Raw genomic sequence first — 21,199 nt, forward strand, 5'->3', positions numbered from 1 at the left:
TTGATCGATTTATATATATATTATATATTTATATATATATATATATATATATATATATATATATATATATATATATATATATATATATATATATATATATACACACACACACATACACACACATAAATACATACATACATACATACATATACACACACCATAGTTTGTGGACTTTCCTACAGACTAAATAATATACATTGATTTGGGTTATTTTCTCCAAAGAAATGTAGCAGAATACATTTTGACCTAAATTTATGAGAACAGAAAAAAGTAAAAAATATGTTTTTTTTTTAAATTTTATAAAACAGCGATGATTAAATAACACCAAAAAAAATCTCTATTTGTGTGAACAAATTAATGATAAAAATGTAATTTGGGTATGGTGCTGTATGACTGCGCAATTGTCATTCAAAATGTGGCAAAGCTGAAAGCTGAAAATTGGCTTGGGCAGGAAGGGGATAAAAGTGTGCGGTATTAAAGTGGTTAAAAGCAAGCAAAACTTTGGGATGTGAAAATTACTTAAAAGTGAAGGAACTGGAAGTAAAAGTACCTTTCTGCACTTTATCACAAAGTAAGTACACCTCATCTCCTCCTTTTACAGACCCTGCAGTCTTGTCCATTCGAGAAATACGCAGGTTAGAGGCTCCAGGAGATTCTAAATAAAATAAAATTGGAATATAGTAACAATACATTTTCAAAAACATTTATACACTGACACAAAAGCACAAAACCACTGCTCAGGTTTAAAATACTTCAGTATGTAAGACAAACTATATCTACCAAAGAGAATGCAGGATAAAATATTGCTTCAGTGTGCTGTTCCCCAGAATCTCAGCTGCATTTGCTCATAAAACCACTAGAGGTCACTCAAGTCAAACTGATGAATTAGTATGGCTTCTTCAAATAAGCCACTTTGTTTTGCTGAGACCTCACAAAAGGAGGATGATTCTCATTCCACCACTTGCTTTCTATGCACTATAGATGAAAATATTAAAGTGGTTCTAAAGTCTGGGTACATTCCCTATATTAAAAGGTGAAAAAAAAACACTCCACTTTCATTTACCTGAGCCTGCCAGAGCTTCAGCACTGTGCCCGGCTGCAGCAGAAGTCTTTGGTCAATTAAATGGTGTGAGGGGGGAGCGGGGACAGAGTTGAGCAGCGCTGTGTGTGTAGATGGACACAGGCAGTGTGGCTTGGGAGAGAGACTGCACAAGTTCCGCCATAGCAAACAACTTGCTATGGTGGCACACAGTGAAAAGATGGAGCACAGACGGACGGACGGACGGATGGGGGGGGGGGGGGTTGTTGTTAAAGAGGAGGATCGGGGCTGCTCTGTGCAAAACCTTTGTACAGAGCAGGTATGACATGTTTCCGATTTTAATAAAAAGCTTTCTTTACTTTAATAAAGAGAGCATAGCCCCGTGTAAACAAAGACTTGAGCTACTTCGGGTGGATTATTTTCTTCACGGCCGTCATATGGAGCGGCAAGTGAAGTAAGGTGCATTGAGCTGGGGTGGAGAGGATTTAACTCAACCTGTTTATTTGCTTTGCCCAGGCCCATTCCGTTTAAGACTTTTTTACATTTATTAAGAAGATAAAAATGACAAAAGCAGAAAAATTCTACCTACCACTACCCTCACATCTCTCCAAGAGGAACAAGCATATTATCTTTGCCCCAAAAATCCAATCTGGTCGGACTAGTGATAGGGCCAATACACACCAGAATTTTAGCACATAATAGTTTTACTACTTTAGACTGGGGGGCAGTGGGGGGGGGGGGGGGTTAGTAACCCTTTCCAGTTAGTGTTTAACAGATGTGATTTTTAACCATTTGATTTCTATCTTTAATTATCATCAGCCCTTTTTTCAGTGCTTTGATAGTTTGACTTACAAACTAAAGTCTAAATGTTTTTAATCTTAATGCGTTTGCTGCATTAAAAAATGCCCCACAACCTGTCTTGCTCCTCTTTGTTCCTAAACACTTACCTGACACCATGTCTCCTCTCCAGTGCTGTCTCCAGCTTAAATGTCACCCTCCTCACCTAATGCTTTTACAGGAGAAACTGAGGACAGCAGAGCCATAGTCTCCTGCTGTCATCAAACTCCTGTGAGGAGGGAGCTGGGGTGTGACTTACTGCTGCTGTGGATGCTCTAAGGTAAGGTCGAAATCTGCATTTTTCTTATACAGCACAGGCACTGGGACACATAGCATTATAACAGATGGGATGGTAAACATATGATATTGTTTTTATAGCAGCAAAAAGGGGGGGGGGGGGGTAGGGGGGCAGTTTCTGGAGCCGACAGGCAGGCAGGGGAGGAGAGCTGCAGATGACGGAGGCACGTAAACTGACCATGGTGTCAGGGCTCAGTAGCCATGATACACCATGGTCAGTTTACAGGGGGGAGGGCATAGTCAGGCAAGATCAGCCAGGTTTTAGAAGGGGCCCAATAACACAGGATCTTTTTTTTTGTTTTTTAGGGTAACGAACATTTTATGTCTGTTCCTACTAACTTAGAAATATCTGATGAGTGTTTACATTAGAAGGCTTACAATATACCAGTGTAATACAAAAGGAAAAGAGACAGGATTTCTGTGCTTCTGTTGAGAACCTAAAGTAAATGTGAACAGTTTTTATCAATTATAAACACTTAATACCCCCTTTGGGGTTTTATTTTGTGGTCATGTGAATACATGGCCTTCCAAATTATTCCTCTTATGCACAAAAGGGAACATGTAGGGGAGGGGCATTCATTAAGTCATACACAGTGTCTGATGTTTACATAAACGAAGAACAAAGGGAAGACGGTTGTGTACAGAAACATCCGATTCAGGTATTTGGGTATGTACAACTCCTGGCACACCTGTGGATTGCAGTTTCCCTTGAGGTGAGTGGGAATGACCCCATGATAATCTTGCTTCCTCTTGTACATGGATCTGTTAAAGTTCCATCTCAAGGTTGCGGAGAAGATCTTTATTCCAGGTGCTGCTCCTGGTCTCTGTACTGCACCCAGCCACATGTAACTCTTATTCCCTCTCCAGAGCTTGATTACTATCAGCAGCTGCTATATAAAAGGAGGTTTTAGCTGGGAGCCACAACTGCAGGGCTAGCCATGGGGGTGTGGCCACTTAAATGACTAAAGACGCTATAGGCACACTGTGCATCGGCACAGAATCCTGTACCGCCAAAGAAGACTCAGGGAGATGCAAACTGGCCACAACAGTATCCATCTGCTACAATGCTTGGCATGGTGAGAATGAAAATGAAGGCGAACTGACAAGATCAACAGATAAATCTGATGAACAGCCTGGACTTAGCTTAAAGGGGTTGTAAAGGAAACATTTTTTTCCCTAAATAGCTTCACCTTAATGCAGTCCTCCTCCACTTAACTCTTCCTTCCATTTTGCTTTTAAATGTCCTTATTTCTTCTGAGAAATCCTCACTTCCTGTTCTTCTGTCTGTAACTACACACCGTAATGCAAGGCTTTCTTCCTGGTGTGGAGAAAGCCTCTTGAGGGGGGAGGGGGCTAGCAGGAGTGTCAGGACGCCCACTAATACACAGCTCCTTTCTCCATCTGCAAAGTAGAGAGTGTCCTGACTTGCCTGCTCGCCCCCTCCCCCCTCAAGAGGCTTTCTCCACACCAGGGAGAAAGCCTCGCATTATGGTGTGTAGTTACGGACAGAACAACAGGAAGTGAGCATTTCTCAGAAGAAATAAGGACATTTAAAAGCAAAATTGAAGGATGAGGTAAGTGAAGGAGGACTGCACTAAGGTAAAGGAAGCTATTTAGGGGGGAAAAAATCCTTTACAACCCTTTTTTTTTTTAAATAACAAACATGTTATATTTACCTCCTTTGTGCAAGGGTTTTGCACAGAGTGGCCCGATCCTTTTCTTCTGGGGTCCCCCTGCAAAGCTTCTGGCTCCTCCCCGCATTCAGTGCCCCCTCGGAGACCTGCATTCCAAGGGGACACTCGTGCTCCCGAGTCTTGCTGCTGTGTCCATTGTCACAGACAGCAGGACTTAGCCCCCCCCCCTCCCCACTTGCGTGTCAGCAGCGGGAGCCAATAGCTGCTGCTATCAATCTATCCAATGAGGACCCGAGACAGTGGCTGGGCTCGTTCTCATTGCTGGAAAGATCAGGGTCAGGTAAGGAAAAGGGGGGCTCTGGGGAGCTGCTGCACTACAGAAAGTTGTTCACCTTAATGCATAGAATGCATTAAGGTGAAAAACCTTGAGGGCTCAACAACCTCTTTAACCTTCTGTTAACCAAATAACGCATACTTGCAGCAGTAAGGAAGGTGGGCCTTAACACACACACACGCAACTTATATGTGTTCATGGTGCAGAGGTTTGTGTGAGGAGAATGTCCTCACGGTGCACTCCCATCACCAAGCAGTCAGTTAGATTCTAGTCTCTATTTTTGAATAGGAATTGGTCAAATAGGCTCCCGATCATGTGACCACTGTGACAGCCAATCACAGTGATCACATGATTGGGTAGTATACCCCTGCCCTAAGGCCTAGGTACCTCTGCCTTGATCCCCACTGGGACTGGAACAGAGATCAAGGTATGGGCCAACTGCAGAGAGAGGACAGAAAAGACAGCAGCAGAAACATCTCTGTACGCATGCTGTTTATATAGTGAAAATGTGCACCATTATTATGTGAGTGTATATTATGTACTTATTAAAATAGATTTTCCTGGTCAATAGCTACAAGCTGCCCACCAGTATGGAAATTTACTCAAGGCAAACTTGAATGTTTGCTTTATGGTTATTCCCAAAAAAACCTGATGTACTATTCTGTATTACACAGTGTATAAATCAAATCACTCACTGCTGTCATGGATGGGATCAGAAATAACTGGCTTCAAACGGAGAGTATAAGCACCAGTGCTGTCTGGCAAATATGCTGTAAATCGAAGCCGGACAATGCTCAGGTCTGTAACTTTCTTCAGATCTTTTACTTCTCCCTCTATATCTTTCTCATCTTGTTCTGCAAAAGGATAATTTCATGATAAAGAACAGGATCACTGCAGTCTGCATAGGACACATTTTTAAAAGGTTTACAGGTACTGTCAAAAAACAAGAAACTTCTAAGCGAGAATAAAAACAATAACAGCAGCCTATAGAAAAAGTTGCAGTACAGTTCATGCTTTTACCTGTGAGACAACGGGTTCTCATTATTTGCTGTCTTATCTTTTCCTTCAGGATTTCAATCTGACTCTTTTTTGTGACATGGACAATCCCCAAGTTATTAAACCTAAACACAAATACAGAACATAGTATATTACATATTTGCATCTGGCTACCACATAGGCAGAAAGCGATGATCATGTGAAGAGTTTGCAATAATCCATCTTACAAAGAAGCACCAATTAGGTGAGAACACAACCAGCATTAAAGTAGAACTAATGGCATTTTTTCTTTTTGGATAGAGTAGGACCGGATTATAACCCATGTCAGGTTTTTTTTTTTGTGTCCCATTAATGAGATTTCCCTTCATTTCCTGTCCCATAGCCAAAACAACAGGTGAGAGGAAAGGTCTTCAAAGTCAGGGAATCCCCAGTTATCAGGGTTTACTGATCTGGTGACAACCCAAAATTTGGGAATTCCTTTCACTCTGAGTGATGATGGTAAAAAGGACAAATAGAGAGGGTAAATCTCCATTAAGGGGGCACAAATGGCAATAGAAACTTGACAGGGGTTCTAACCCCTCTCCCCTCGATCCAAAAAAGTTTTACTTTTTATAATACTTTAATGCAACAAGTAAACCACACCATACAACAGAAACATTAAATAAACAAATATTACTATAGAAAAAATTGCTTTAACTTAAGAGAACACAACATTGTGGAATCAATTCACTAAGAGTTAAATAACGAAAAATTGCCTTAAAATAACTGCAATCTTTATCTCAAAAGTAGTCAATTCACAAAAAAAAAAAAAAAAAAGGCTTTATTTTAGGCCTCATGCACACAGGACGTTTTGCAAATTCACCCAAAATCATTTCCTCCTAGCAGTAGCTTTATTGCTTAAAAAACCCTCTGACGCGTGCAAAAGTGTATGATGAGTTAAGGAGCGTTTACAGCTGTCATGCACTTGGGTGCTAATTCATTTAATTAGCCTAAATAATAATTTATTCTGGCCATTAAAATGAATAAGACTCAATCACTAAACGCGTCTAGCACCAACATTTACAAGCGTGAAGCGTTTTTTCTGCCAAAACTCTACTGCTCCTGGACGCACTGGCAGTTTTTTTCTGCCTCTAAACGCTGCTAAAAGCTGATGTGTGCATGAACACATAACATAGGCTAACATGCAGGGGAGTTTAGAAGCAGGAAAAAAAAGCCCAACACCCCTAGGAGAAGCTGCAAAAATGTCCAGTGTGCATGAGGCCTTATACAAAAAGTTCAAATTTTTTATATTGTAATATTTCGTACATCATTTTTTATTATTTTTTTTGTTTCACAGATTTTAAACACAGCATCAGAATGAGATCAATAAAGACATACTAAGAAATGTGAACTATAAAAAGATGTGGTTCACTCTTCAGAGGTGTTTGACAGTCCTGTAAATGTTGCACTACTGGTTGTCTTTTCAGCTTAAGGGGGCAGTAAAAATGCAGCCGAGTCGCCTGTTTTTACAACGTGCCCCCCACGCAAGTGTAAACAAGCCCTTAGTGTGCCTTCATTCACAGAATGATCTCCCTCTGGTGTAATGTTACAAATGATTTACAGCCGAGCAAACAGCATTGCACTTACTGGCCAGTGCAGGGTTCCCAATTGTTAGTTTCTACATTCTTAAAATATTGAATGCCTGTTCCAAAAGATACATTTTTTTAATTTTTTTGTGAATTGAACGTAATGAAGCTTTGTCGTTATTCATCTCACAACTGATAATTAATGAATTGGCTCTTAAGTGATCACATGCCATCATTTATGCAAATCGATCATGTGACACTAGAATTGTATATGATAAACATAAGATAAACATTGAATTGACCTTTGTTTCATCTATAAACAGAAAGGAGGAGGTTAGAGAGAATAAATCAGATTTGTGGACAAACGTACTGAGCAGTCATGTCTTTAGGCCCTACAGTCACCACACAACTTCCTGTCTCATTGGCATGTTTTCCAACAAGGCTGTGAGCGTGAACACGTGGTGGGTCTGTGTGCGTAACCAAATCCACTTCAATCTTGGCCATGCCAACATAATTAAAGATCTGCAATAAAGATATAAAAAAAAATAATCAGAAACCACTTTCAACTGATGCAGACTATTGGGAATAAGGTAACCCAAGTACAGAGAGCTACTCCCTTCAGTACGATATCATTTAGGACTTCAGTCCATCAAGAAGATTGCTATTTAATATATAGTTTGGAAAAGGCCAATACACGTATTATACAATAAGGCTATGTTTAACAATGACACCTAAAACTGATACTGGTGGAGAGATCAACCTCCAGTTTCTTATATCCAATAGCGTGCCTATATACTCCCCCTATTAGGTCATAAAGCATCACTCTGATAAAGCAGGATTCCGATTTCTGTACATCACATTATAAAAGAACCTGGGAAGCATGCTGTCTTTAACTGATTGTGGCGACTTGATAGAACTGTGATTCTGAACGTTTTCTCTGCACTGGAATCTGTGAGCCATACAAGCCAATACACAAAATGAAAATAACTCACTTTAACTGTTGGGTAGGTTTTCTTCCCTTTCTCGCTGGATGCCCCAGGTAGTCCACCATGAGATGGTCCTTCACATACATAGCGAAACCGAAAGCCGCGCTGTAAAGGTTAAAACATTAGCAAGGAATACAGTAAACAAACATTTCAAAACACTTAACAGGAGCGCACTAGAAACCAGTGCTGACCAAGCACCTTCTGTTGGGTCTGCAGTTCCCTTTGTAAAAAAACAAAAAGGGAATGCTAGTGGGCAAGTTTTTTTGTATTGGCTAGCCAATGACATCACAAGCAAAATTTTATTGGCAGGAGTCTATAGGGAATCAAATCTAAAATTAAATATCTTTGCAAGAAAGAGTTGTGGGTTTTATCTATACCACGGTCCTGACCACACAAATATAAAGGGCCCAAATTCATTCTAATAAAAACTATCATGGAAATCTATGGTCCATTTTAAAGAAACTGTTTAATAATTATTCCTGGCCTCTTGAACATAAAGATCTAATACAACACCTAATGAACATTAGCAAGCATTAATTTTAGAGGTAAACCGCGAGAGGTGTCAAGGGCACTATTTGGGGGTTAGATTTAGGCCTATGTCTATAAAGTGACACTAACAATGATGTAGAAATACACTCACTTTCATGCTGCCAAAATATGTCCTGAGAAAAAGATGAATGATCAATGTGACTGTACAGTAATTCACCTACCTGTTTAGGCTGCTCTATGATTGCCAGGTGTGGACCAGTTGCTTAAATGGAATGAGAAAAAAAAGTCAGATAACACATGCTCAAGGTATTAATTAGCTAAATGAAGAAAGCTTGTGTTAAATGTATGTGTGTAAATTGGCCTCCTTAGATTTCTGACTACATGGAGAAGTTTTTAGTATGTGACTCTGCAAAGAACATCCTACAAAGTGACGAAATAAGTAGACAAGGTGCACTTTTATGTGCCAAGAGTAAATGAGTGTTTTAGTAATTTGAGATGTCATGATTTGTACATCCTGATTAAGGCAGTATTAGGGCCAGTTCACACCAGACGCAGTGTGCTTTTTTTCTGCACAAAATGCATGCACAGTGTTTTCCATGTATTCCAATGGCTCTAGTTGTCTCTAGTTCACACCATGCAGTCAGTTTCAGGTCAGTCTCTGCACCGGAAGCTGGCTGCATGGTGTGAACTAGAGCCATTGGAATACATGGAAAACACTATGCATGCATTTTTAGTGCAGAAAAAATGCACATGAAACTGTACGGCACTGCGTCTGGTGTGATTCTAAAGGCTAAAGGTCTTTTTTTACCCTTAATTCTCTGCATTAAGTTTAAACAACCTGAGTTCAGCTCCCCCCAACCCCACCTTATACTTACGTGAGCCCTATGTCAATCCATTGTTTTCCACAAGAGCAGCGGCTCCCTCCCTCAATGGCTCAGAGCTGTGTGTATCAATAGACATACATAGCGTGGCTCGGAAACAAGCCCACAAAAGTACCCCACAGAATGCGGCTTTCTATGGTGGGCCACTCAGCAAGAGGGAGGAGCCTGCAGCAGTCAGGCGACAGAAGAAGAGGAGGCTCAGGGCTGCATGGAGCAGGTCAGTATTACGTTTGTTTTATTTAAAAAAATATATATATATATGGGTTTACAATTACTTTAAACCCAAAATATAAACATATAGCATCTTAGCAATCCTTAGATGGTGGCTGCATTTGTTTTCTTTTATTTTTTTATGAAAATACTGTTTTGATAAACATTTGCACAAATATCATTGGGTCTTAAAAAAAAAAAAAAAAAAGGTGCTACTGATTTTTATCTGCTGGTCACGTGCTTTCAAAAAATATATGGTTTGGGGTGGGTAGGGGGTCTTTTTACAGACTATGAAAGCTGTAAAGGAAAAATAAAAATCAATGGAAAAATTGCAAAAAAGGTCTGGCCCCGAGTTTAAAAGGGGATCGCAAGGCTTGGCAGTGAAAGGGTTAACATAGCAAACAGAAAAAGACGTTCATCAAGTTTGCCCCTTTTTGTTTAACTTTTTTCTCCAAGTATACTGTAAATGTAGGTTTGTTCATAGCATGAATAAATCAAAAGTAATGAAGAATTAAAAATAATTAAAAAAACATACTTCTCAGACGCTGCCCTACAATCTATTAAGTGACAGTTCATGTGAAATTGTTGCAAAGTATACGATAAAGATTTGCTTCTCATACTCAGCACGGGCGCCATGCATTTCTCTCGATGAATGAATCATTCTCTGATTGGACAAGGTGGAGAGGCAGGGGCTGCGACACCACAATCTCCACCTCGCCCAATCAGAGAATACCTCACATTAAGCTATGCAAGTAGTACACACGTGTAACTAGTTGGCTTTTATTTATCACTGCAAGAAATGCTCTACCTGACCACTTAAAAAATGCTAACTGATTGGCTGTTTTATTAACATTGATACCGATGTAGATAAAGAAAATACTTACGGATTTCTTGCTCAGGATCCTGAGACTCTATATATGGAGTATAATCAAAACCGCCATCTGGATCTCCATTTAAAAAATACTGGTTGGGGAAGCACAAAATCCAATTAAAGTTTGACCCACACATTCACAAACGTTACAGCTCATGACCTAACCTAACCGTGTCACTATTTGTTCATCTTCCATAACTCTTTTTTGTAGCATTTACAAGGAGCAAAGTAATTGTAGAAGCAGGGATCCCATAACTGGCATGTCTGGAATATACTGGTATAAACATAAAAGCAAACAAATTGTTTACCTATGTTTGTGAAATGTAAAAGGTTTTGCTACCAAAAGCCACGCTAGACACTAAGGCCTAAATCGAATGAAGGTCTAGGCAATCCACACTTTTCAAAATATTATCAGGCAGATCAGTTAGCACCGCTCCTCAAATGTTATGCCACCAGGAAGCATAAACCACACCTAATCTTCTGTCATACCCCACTACTATCCCTACTCTATAACCTGAATCTTTATCTTGTGGCCGAGGTACCCTCTTTGTTCCACTATTGGATCCATCTGTTAACACACCCATACCATCTAGTCTCTTCCTCATGCTTTAAGCCTTTTCCTAGCTTGCAAGAAGTTCTGAGGCCTTCAGATAAAACATTTCTATACTGCCGGGACATGCCTCAACCTAATGACTAGGTACAAACACCTGTGCATCTCATATCTACATGCCAAGAGAGAGTAGGGCCTGATAAATGAGGACCAAAAGGCTGCTTGAGGCTGATTGGTATCAAACATCACAGGTCAACAAGGGAAAAGGGAAATTGGGACTTTTAAGGCACTGATAAGAGACTATGAAGATACAAATAAAATGATATGTATTTGACAAAATACAATATAAAAAACATTTGGGACAGACCCCACAATTCAGATAGATAGCAGGACCATCAATGTCTAATTGGTGGAGCCATTGACCTCAAGGTCAATGGCTCCACCAATTAGACATTGATGGTCCTGCTATCTATCTGATACCAATCGGCCTCAAGCAGCCTTTTGGTCCTCATTTATCAGGCCCTACTCTCTGCAACCTGATGCTGGCACATTTGATTGATTTCATAACCAGTTTAATAGAGGCAATACTCTTCCTTTTTGATTACATGCCAAGAGAGTAATTACCACTCTCTATATCACCTTAACACTCCCAAACCACCTCTCCTGGCCTATATTTCCAAATAAGCAACTGGCTTCGCCTTGGACCTTATGCCTGAAGATTGGGCAGACATTTTTAATGCAACCCATAGGGTCTCCCTAAACATCTCTGCACTGGACACATCCTATAAAGTAGTTTTGAGGTGGTACCTAGTACCATATTGGATAGCAAAATCTGTCCCAGAAGGCCCCCCTTTACAGACAAGAAGATACAGTCAGTTGCATGACACCAATTAAGTGACATTGAACCCAGAACTAGGCAGGCACCATCAGATGGAGGGTCAGTCAGCCACAGCTCACAGAACCCCTAGCAACCTCTTTAGGAACCCCATCATTCCACAGAACCCTGGTAGAGAATGGCTGGTCTAGATGCTTTCTATTCCAGCAGTTGCCATCACAGCACTATTGAAGCAATCCCTAGCTCCACACACACAGAACTGCCTGTCCAACTATGTCTTTACTTTCAAAACATGCATATAGTTATACTACCAATAAATACTCAGCAGCTACCAGGATACCAATGTATATATATATATATATATATATATATATATATATATTTTTTTTTTTTTTTATTGTGATTAATCAGTGATTGCTGAATTATGGAAAGTACCAAGGATATCAATCATAAAAAGGGCTGCCCGGTTCTACTTGTGTTATCCTAGTTCGTATTTAGAAAGTCAAGAATGAAGAAGCAGAGATAAATAAGATGACGTGGAATAGTGTCTCAAGCCACAGAATTTGCAAGTGATTTTCTATAGCAAATGTGAAACTAAACAAAGCCCTCTTCCACTTACTTTGATGAGTTTTTAAAAAAAAATGGTAACAAAGACAATTTAAGGAGACCAATTCTTAAAAACTGTCTATGAACAAGTAGTGTGCATCACCACAATAATAGCTAGAGCAGTAATGATTAAACACTATTTGGTATGGGACTTTCAGTTTAAGAATAAGGTTGTTTATTAGGTAAATCTGGTCAGGTTATAATATAGCCCAGTGTTTTTCCTTGTAATAGGCCCATTGTTTTAGCATTGAAACAAAATCAAAATGAACAGAATAAACATCTACATCTAATTAGAGACACATTTACGAAAAATGGATGAACTGAAATAAACTGGTACAATATGACTAATCTCACAAAGACAAAATGAAACTAAATTATACAACAGCTCTGCCTTCCTTCACTCCAGTAAATGATAGAACTCTGGAAATCAGTACATACGTTTCAGTGTGAGAGCACCTTTTGACACAATGTACTTTTTCAGCAGTGGCTTGGAAATTTTACCTTCCTCTGGGGATTTTTCAGTTTAGCTTTTATTTTATCAATACTATAGCTGCCACACAGTCAAGGATAAAAACAAATCATACCAAACTGTACAGAACCCATTGAGGAATTGCACTGCTTTTCACAATTTGTTGCAATAAAACAACCAGCCGTGTGTCGGTAGCTACACTCTTTTGCCACGTACAAGCGATCGGACATTCCGACAAAAAAATGTTCGATGTTAACTCGTTGTCGGAAAATCCAACCGTGTGTGTGCTCCATCGGACATTCCGACAACAAATGTTTGAGAGCTGGTTCTCAAATTTTCCGACAACAAAAGTTCTTGTCGGAAAGTACGACCGTGTGTACACAATTCAACGCACAAAAATCGTACGCATGTTTGGAATCAATTTGACCCATGCTCGGAATCATTGAACTTCATTTTTCTCGGCTCGTCGTAGTGTTGTACTTCACCGCGTTCTTGACGTTCGCAATTTCCGACAACATTTGTGTGACAGTGTGTATGCAAGACAAGTTTGAGCGAACATTCCGTTGGAAAAAAATCCACGGTTTTGATGTCGTAATGTCTGATCGTGTGCACGCGGCATTTCAGTGTAAGAATTCCTAAAACCTTAACCCCTGTTTAATAGTTCATAATCACTTGACAAGTCGTGCCTATGAAACCGCTCAAATCGGTGCGACTCTGACTTATACCGATTTGAAAAAGGTTCCTCCACTATTTTTGCAGATTTCATGTGTGACTTGCATTGACATCTGTGCATGAAATCACACTGATGGGCGGTTTAGAAATCACGCTGAAGTAACATGCAGTGTGAACTTAAAGTGGTTGTAAAGTCAGAAGGATTTTTATCTTAATGCATTAAGATAAAAAGACTTCTGTCTGTAGCCCCCCTAATACTTACCTGAGCCTCATCTCTGTCCAGCGATGTCCACAACTGTCTCAGCCATCCAGTACTCTCCCTCCTGATTGGTTGAGACACCGCAGCAGCGCCATTGGCTCCTGCTGCTGTCCAAGTTAGTTAGCCATTCAGGAGAGAGGGGGTGGCGCCGAACCACAGCTCTGTCTCTGATTGGACACAGGGAGCTGCAGCTCAGCTTGGGTGCCCCCATAGAGTGAAGTGGAGTGTTTTGGGCACTCAACAGAAGAGATGGGTCAGGAGCACAGAAGAGGAGGATCTGAGCTGCTGTTACTTTTAAAAGAAGAAAAAAAACAGTCTTTACAATCACTTTAATCCTTTTTTCCTCCTCCTTCCCTAAAATATTTACTATAAAACAAGAGCTTGTTTAGAAAGGCGTCAAGGGGGCGGTAAAAACAGATGTGTGCAAAAATTTATATATATATATATATATATATATCATATATATACATATATATATACACACACACATATATATACACATACACACACACACACACACATATATACATACACGCACACACCATTCAGGAGGCAGTAGAATTGCCTCCTAAAAGCCCCTCCTCTACTACCCTCTTAAAATCAATCACTGATTGAAATTTAGCCAGTTCCGCAGGTACTTCTGTCGGACATGCGGAACTGGCTAAAGGGACATGCTGGAAAACTTGTGTGATCACTAGCTGCAGCCATTGGTCATTGTATTCTGAGAGCAGTGGGAGGCCCTGTCAGAATAAGGTGTCAAAGTGGGTGGGGATTCCACAATCCACCTCATTTGTGTGGATTGCGAAACCAGTTAAATAACAGTTAAACCTTTAACTGTGTATGGCCAGCTAGCCTAATAGCACCAAACACACACTGATGTTAATGAGAGTGTCATTCAGGACGTGGGACAAAGAAAATCAAGTTTTCACTGCAATGGTATATGACACAAAGCTGATCTCTGGCTTAAAAGTCATGTACCTAAAGGCATCCAAAGTCATGTAGGAAGGCATCCAAAGTCATCAGTCTTGAGCAGCCTTTGGTGCCCTGAACAAGCCATTTTGAAGTTTTCTTTTCTTTACCCAAAGTACAAAGGATCTACCAAGGGGACTGTTTCTCAGACCGTGATAATCAAAGCTTCTGAGCACAGCTGTGCCACAGGTTCACTTTAAGGGCATACACTAACGTTGGTTTATAAAGGGGAGAATATTCATGATGTTTGGAATCCATTTTGCAATCACTAGTTACTGCCCACTGTGGTTGGTAGTGTCAGGGGTCTCCACAAACTTTAGGTCTTTTTCTAAATCACATTAAAAAGACTGGATTAGGCCCTCCTCATATCATCAAATACCCTTAAAGTGAACCTGTACCTTTCCCATGCATGGCAAAGCAACGCTTTAACTTTATTGCACACCTACCCGGTACATAGACAATATACTTACTCTTCTTTTTCTCTCACAAAACCATGTGTAAGCTATGAGTCCTTGGAGTTGTAGCTTACAGGGAGTTATGGTCTTCCCTATAGCAGCACTGATTGGTCCAGCACTGACACATGGAGTGATTCACATGGTCCTCCATACCAGGAAGTAATGTGTATTTACTTCAGCATGCAGCACTGAATGAAGCAGCGGGGGATAAAATGAAAGAAAAGGAGAGTATATACTGCTAGGAATGTGGGGGGGGGGGGGGGTATAGAAAACTGAATGTTTGCCATAAAGGCAAACCAATGATCAAACAAGCATCTGTGCAAACTCCCAGCAAAGTGTTCTATCAGTTAAACTTCTACAGAAAGAGGAGGGGCACAAAGAACAGTGCTGTGTGTGTGTGTGTGTGTGTGTGTGTGTGTGTATTTACCAAATATACGTTTTCATGGTCACAGCTCTTCATATTAGAAGTATAAACCCATTTTACTTAGATCATGCACATAGTTTTATTGCATGTACTGCTATGAATAATAAAAACAGAACTGTTCTTATTTAATAGTTCTTAATCCTCATTGCCAATTGCAGAGACTCACAGCAGCAATTGAGAATTAACTCAGCTGAAGTAAGATCAGTACAGAATAGCTTTAGATGGGTTGTTACTCTACCGTAGGGTAAGGTGTTTATGCTCATTGACACCCTCCTGCAAATATACAATACATGCTGCAAGATGTCACAAAGTGTCTGGGAATGGCCCCTACTCTGTAAAACAGAATTCTAATGACATCAAGCAGAACAGGATCTGCATTCAGAACAGACAAATACTTTGTGTATGCACTGTGAATGTCAATCTCACTGTCAAAATAAATCTAATCCAGCAATAGCTAGAAAAACAAACAGTCCCCTTAGGATGCATCAATGTACTGCTCCAGCACTGAAAATGTAAATAAAACATGACCCTGCACTAGGAGCTAATAGACCGTTTTAGATGTCTGACAGTATAACAGTGTAAATAAAGCTGAATCTTTACATGTCTCAAACCAGATAAAGAGGATTGCCAAGGTACTTACATGATCGAATGGTTCCACTTTAAGTCCGTTGTTCATTTTCCACTTCCAGACTTGCAGGATAATCAGAGAAGGTGTTCTGGGTAAAAAGAAGGAGGAGGATTCAAAGGCTGGTCATTTAGGAAATCTGGTCTCACAGAGCCTGCCACACTCCTTGTGCTTATAGACTGCCCATGTAACGATATGACAGGCAGAGCTGGTAAACCTTTCTTACAGGAAACTAGCCTGAGTGACTTCTGTGAAAATATCAGGGGAAAACTGCAGTATGAAGGAGTACAAAGGGCAGCCAGCGCTTCGTGCAGGCAAAAGACAAAAATAAAGGGAGGGGAAGAGCCCCAGGAAAGTTGGAGCAGCAGAGGAAAGTCCCTAAAATACCAGCTTTGTGAGAAGTGACATCACAGTCATGTGACTGCTACAGAAACACCTACGTTACAAAGCAGGAAACAAAACAAGGCTGTGACACGCTGTGCACAAGTGTGAGACTGCAATCATCTCAGTCTATCACTGGCACTGCTAAAACCTCCTCACTGAGGGTGTAAACATGACGCCCATCCACAGCAATCAATTTTACCTTCCAAATGCCATTCTAAGGCCCCATACACACATATTAGATTTTCTGCAGATTTTTGTCTTCAGATTTACCAAAACCATGTAGTGCAGGGGGCTGCATGATTGCATACAAATTGAAACGTAAAGGATCACTAAAGAAATGTTTTTTTTTTTAAAATAACAAACATGTTATACTTACCTCCACTGTGCAGCTCGTTTTGCACAGAGTGGCCCCAAACCTGGTCTTCTGGGGTCCCTCAGCGGCTGTCTCGGCCCCCACACCCCCCCCCCCCGCAAGTACTCAACACCTTAATGCGAGTTTGCATGGTGTTGAGTGCTTGCGGGCGCGCTCCCGTGATAAAGCCGGCGGCAATAACCGCTCACTGTATCACTCTGCCCCCAGCACGCTGCACTATTGGATGTGATTGACAGCAGCGCAAGCCAATGGCTGCGCTGCTTTCAATCAACCAATGAATGAGCCAGGAAGACGACTGAGAAGCCTGCTCGTTCACGGCACGGGACTTTCGAGGGGTCTGGTAAGTAATCGGGGGGGGCTGGGGGCCGCTAATACTCGGATTTTTTTTCACCTTAATGCATAGAATGCATCAAGGTGAAAAAACATTTACCTTTACAACCCCTTTAAGGTCTGACCTCATATAATATGGTTTTGGTAAATCTGAAGACAAAAATCTGCAGAAAAGCCAATAGTGTGTATGGGGTCTAACTGTTCAGGCTTGAACATAAAACAGCAAACCAATGTATTGTTATCAAGAAATTCAGCTTTTACTATCATACTGCAACACAATTCCTTTTTACCAGTCAGCCAATAGCAACAAGAAATACAGATTCATTTTCAGTCCCTCACCGACTCTAGCTTGCCTGCGTACAAATCAATTATATGAAGTACAGTGAAGCAACACACAGTTGTTTGCAAAGTTAGGAAACAAGGAAGATGTTTCGCATTCAAACTCATAACTATCTCAAGGGAAATTTTTCTGACTAACATATGGTTTACTGCTGATCATATTCAACATGGAAGCCCTACCCAAGAACAGGAACAGCATTGCTCAACACTGCTCAGCAGTACATACAAGATCTGATAAGATACCATTCTAACACACGAGTGTGCAGATTTGTTTTTCTGTGTGTACATGTACTTATTCATGCCGGGTTGTAAAACAGATTAGTACACCAACTGTTCACATCGACTCCAAACAAAACTGAGTTTACAATTGTGTTGCAACACTTGCCAGAATTTCCTAGATGTCCCCATTTCCCATTCGTTACAAAGGTAGATGGTGGTGCCCCACTCCACAGATTAATTCTCAGCCATGTAGAACAAATAACTGAGAAGTTCTTCTGTGAGTAAAGTATACACTGTGGTAAGGACAGATTATCTTCAAATTACAAATACCAATAGCAGCTGCATAAAAATAACCTGTATAATCATTCAGTAATACCTGTTCTAGACAAAAGACAGGTCCAATACAATGAAGCAAAGTTCTGCTCCTCTAATGTGATGGCCACTTTCACACAGAGACATGGTGTGGAGCAAGGCATGTTAGGCCAGTCCTGGTGAAAAGCATAATTATGGGAACTTGTATTGGCCCGTTTGCTATAACTGATATTCTACAGCTATACTATTTGCCGGGTTCATAGCTCACGATTAACAGGGGAGGGGGGAGCTGTGCCCCTGTACCAGTACAACTTTGTATAGATCCAGAGTAGCTCTCTGTGCATATGTCACATGTTGCTGTTTATTGTGTAGATGCACACACTGTTTAGGCTAGTTTAAAACCTTCAGTACCCCATGTGGAACTAAGACCTGTGATTGTATAACAATGTATTGCTCTGAAGCCAGTAATGGGTATATTGTACTTGTTTTAATAAAACTTATTTTGAGATTAAAAAAAAAAAAACATAATTATGTGACAAAGGATTCCCAGAGTACTAAGGGTTATCTAAAGAGTACTGCAGAAGAAGCTTCTGGCAGGAATTGGCCTGTCAAATCCAAATAAAAAAAAACATGAACTAAATAAAACCTGGTGCATAAAGCACTGTAAAAGCCCTCATGGATTTTTTGACAGGCAGAACAAAATGTTGGTAAAAAATATATTTTATTATAACAACATGGTAAAAAATAGTACAAATCAACAATCATACCTAAAATGACCCATTCTTTATGTCTGGCACATACTGCCCATGGATACTGGTGGGCTAGCTGCCGTACATAGTAGCTTTTATGTCAAATGGGCGATAGTAGTTAAAGCGGTAGTTCACCCCCCCCCCCTGACACATTTTACCATCGAGACAGGCATTGTAGCGCGAGCTACAGTATGCCTGTCCCGATTTTTTTAACCCCGTACTCACCTTGTAGTCGTCCATCGTAGATTCCGGCTCCCGCGGGGAATGGGCGTGCCTATGGAGAGGGAGGATGATTGACGGCCGGCCCTGGCACGTCACTCTCCCCGAAGACAGCCGGAGTAGGTCTCGGCTCTTCACGGCGCCTGCGCACAGGCTATGCGCACGCGTTGTGAAGACCAAGCCTATTTCGGCTATTTCCGGAGAAGCGTGACGCGCCAGAGCCGGCCGTCAATCACCCTCCGTCTCCATAGGCACGCCCATTCCCCGGAATCTTCGATGGACGACTACAAGGTGAGTACGGCGGTAAAAAATTCGGGACAGGCATACTGTAGCTCGCGCTACAATGCCTGATTTTAAGGTAAAATAAAAAAAAAAAAAAATTTTCCCGTCGATAGGGTGAACCCCCGCTTTAAAATGTTACATACATATTGCAAGTATGTGTAAGTGATCAGTTGTTTCCCAGAGAGGGCAGCGCAGACATGCACCAGATGGAACGATGAGGACCGTGAGGAAACAAGCCCAAGACTACACATACAGGGACCCCAGGTAATGGAGCAAAGGCTCCCACAACTGGGAGTAGGTTGCACTGGAGCTGATTGTGGAGACAAAGATGAGCATCATAATAAACTCTCCAACGACTGATTACCAACTGGCTGTTTGGCATTACATGGTGGGAGCCTTTGCTCCATGAACTGCAGTTTTGGGCTCATTTCCTCGCAGTCCTCGTGGTTCCATCTGGTGCATGTTTGCGCTGCCCTCTCTGAGAAACAACCGATCGTTTACTCATCAGTTATATGCAATATTTATTTATCATTTTAACTACTACTACCCATTTGACATAAAACCTCTGAAGGAGGACTATAATTAGTCTGAAACATGTAAGGTGTCTACACCAGTATGTACGAAAGTTAGTCCACCAATATCCATAGGCAGTATGTGCCAGGCAGAATGCGTTATTTTGGGTATTATGTATCATGATCTTCTATTCTATATGAGGTTCATTGTTGATTTGTACTATTTTACCATGTTGTTATAATAAAATATATATTTTTTTACCAACATTTTGGTCTACCTGTCAAACAATCCATATGGGGCTTTACAGTGCTTTATGCACCAGGTGTTTTTTGTTCATATTTTAAAAACAAATGAAGAAATATTTTTCATCGTGACCATAATTTGTAACAAGAGAATATGTGTACAAAACCACTACACCTTACCCTTAAAGGAGAAGTCCAGCCTGAGCTTGATTGGCTGGGGTTCTCCTATGGGTCACAGGAGTGCAATTTGTTCTGCACTCCGGTGACCTGTTTTCAACAGAGAGCGGTCTGAAGTCTGCTCTCTGCTGATGTCACACAGATCAGTCCAGGAACCGCGTCATTCCAACTCTGGTAGTCTGGATCTGCCAGGTGCCTGTACTGATAGCCATCTCAGCAAGCCGCCGAGAGGCTGAGAAGGCCACCCCTTGCCCCTCCACAGCTCAGCACTCTAGTGAGCGTGGAGGAGCAGAGCAGGAGAGCTGCTGACTGACAGGCACCTGCTCTCTGCTCCGGGAGCCGAGCCATCGGCGATGTTCGATCGCTCAGTTCTTAGTGCCGACGCCAAGGGACAGATGCAGCATCCACCTAGGCAAGTATGATGGGGGGAAAAAAGCCAAACCCATACTTCTCTTTTAAGGAACAATGTACAGAGGTGCCATGGTTGGTCTACTGCTGTACAGAAAATGGTAAACCAGTATGATGAGCCCCAATGCAAATAAACTTCTGCTATATGTCACCAGAAAGTTTCATAAAACAATTGTATATGAGTACTAATGCAGGATATATGCAAAATACTTCCTGCTGTATTCTGAGACCCTCCAGACGGAAGTTTTTAATACATAAGAGAAAAGTCTTCAGTAAACTTTCATGTGGTGGCGACGAAAAGAAAAAACAATCCACTTCTGAAGAGAATATATGTATAGCATACCGCTGAGCCTATAACAAACAAGAACGTGGAGAGTCCCTGGGGCTCTTTAGGAGTCATACAAAAAAATATTTAAAGCAATGTACATTTTGACTAAGGGCTTCTATTACGTCACATCTTTGCACTGCATTTACCTTAGAAATCCCTAATGTAGTAGAGATTACAGACTGGTACTTTTGGATCTTTGCCTGGCATTTACTCTTGACCAAAGTAACTGCTATGTATGTTTCTATACAACTCTTGGAAAGCTGGATACACACAATTTCTTTTTTGTTCAACCAGCAGACTAAAAGAAAAAAAACAAAGGAT

At 40.9% G+C, this 21,199-nt stretch overlaps 1 protein-coding gene across 1 annotated transcript in view; it reads right to left on the minus strand.

Annotated features, from left to right (window-relative positions):
- The window catches only part of NFKB2 (nuclear factor kappa B subunit 2), an 89,913-nt gene that overhangs the window by 29,627 nt on the left and 39,087 nt on the right, over positions 1–21,199 (minus strand). Inside the window, exons 2-9 of the mRNA XM_040362363.1 lie at positions 16,019–16,094; positions 10,153–10,231; positions 8,399–8,439; positions 7,695–7,793; positions 7,073–7,224; positions 5,162–5,262; positions 4,837–4,995; positions 551–655 (exon numbers count right to left, since the gene is read on the minus strand). Of these exons, the coding sequence (XP_040218297.1) occupies positions 551–655; positions 4,837–4,995; positions 5,162–5,262; positions 7,073–7,224; positions 7,695–7,793; positions 8,399–8,439; positions 10,153–10,231; positions 16,019–16,054 (772 nt within the window). The 5' untranslated portion in view covers positions 16,055–16,094. The remainder of the gene's footprint in view (positions 1–550; positions 656–4,836; positions 4,996–5,161; positions 5,263–7,072; positions 7,225–7,694; positions 7,794–8,398; positions 8,440–10,152; positions 10,232–16,018; positions 16,095–21,199) is intronic.

The sequence above is a fragment of the Rana temporaria genome, chromosome 8 (genome assembly GCF_905171775.1).
Source record: "Rana temporaria chromosome 8, aRanTem1.1, whole genome shotgun sequence".
Taxonomy (NCBI): Eukaryota; Metazoa; Chordata; class Amphibia; order Anura; family Ranidae; genus Rana; species Rana temporaria.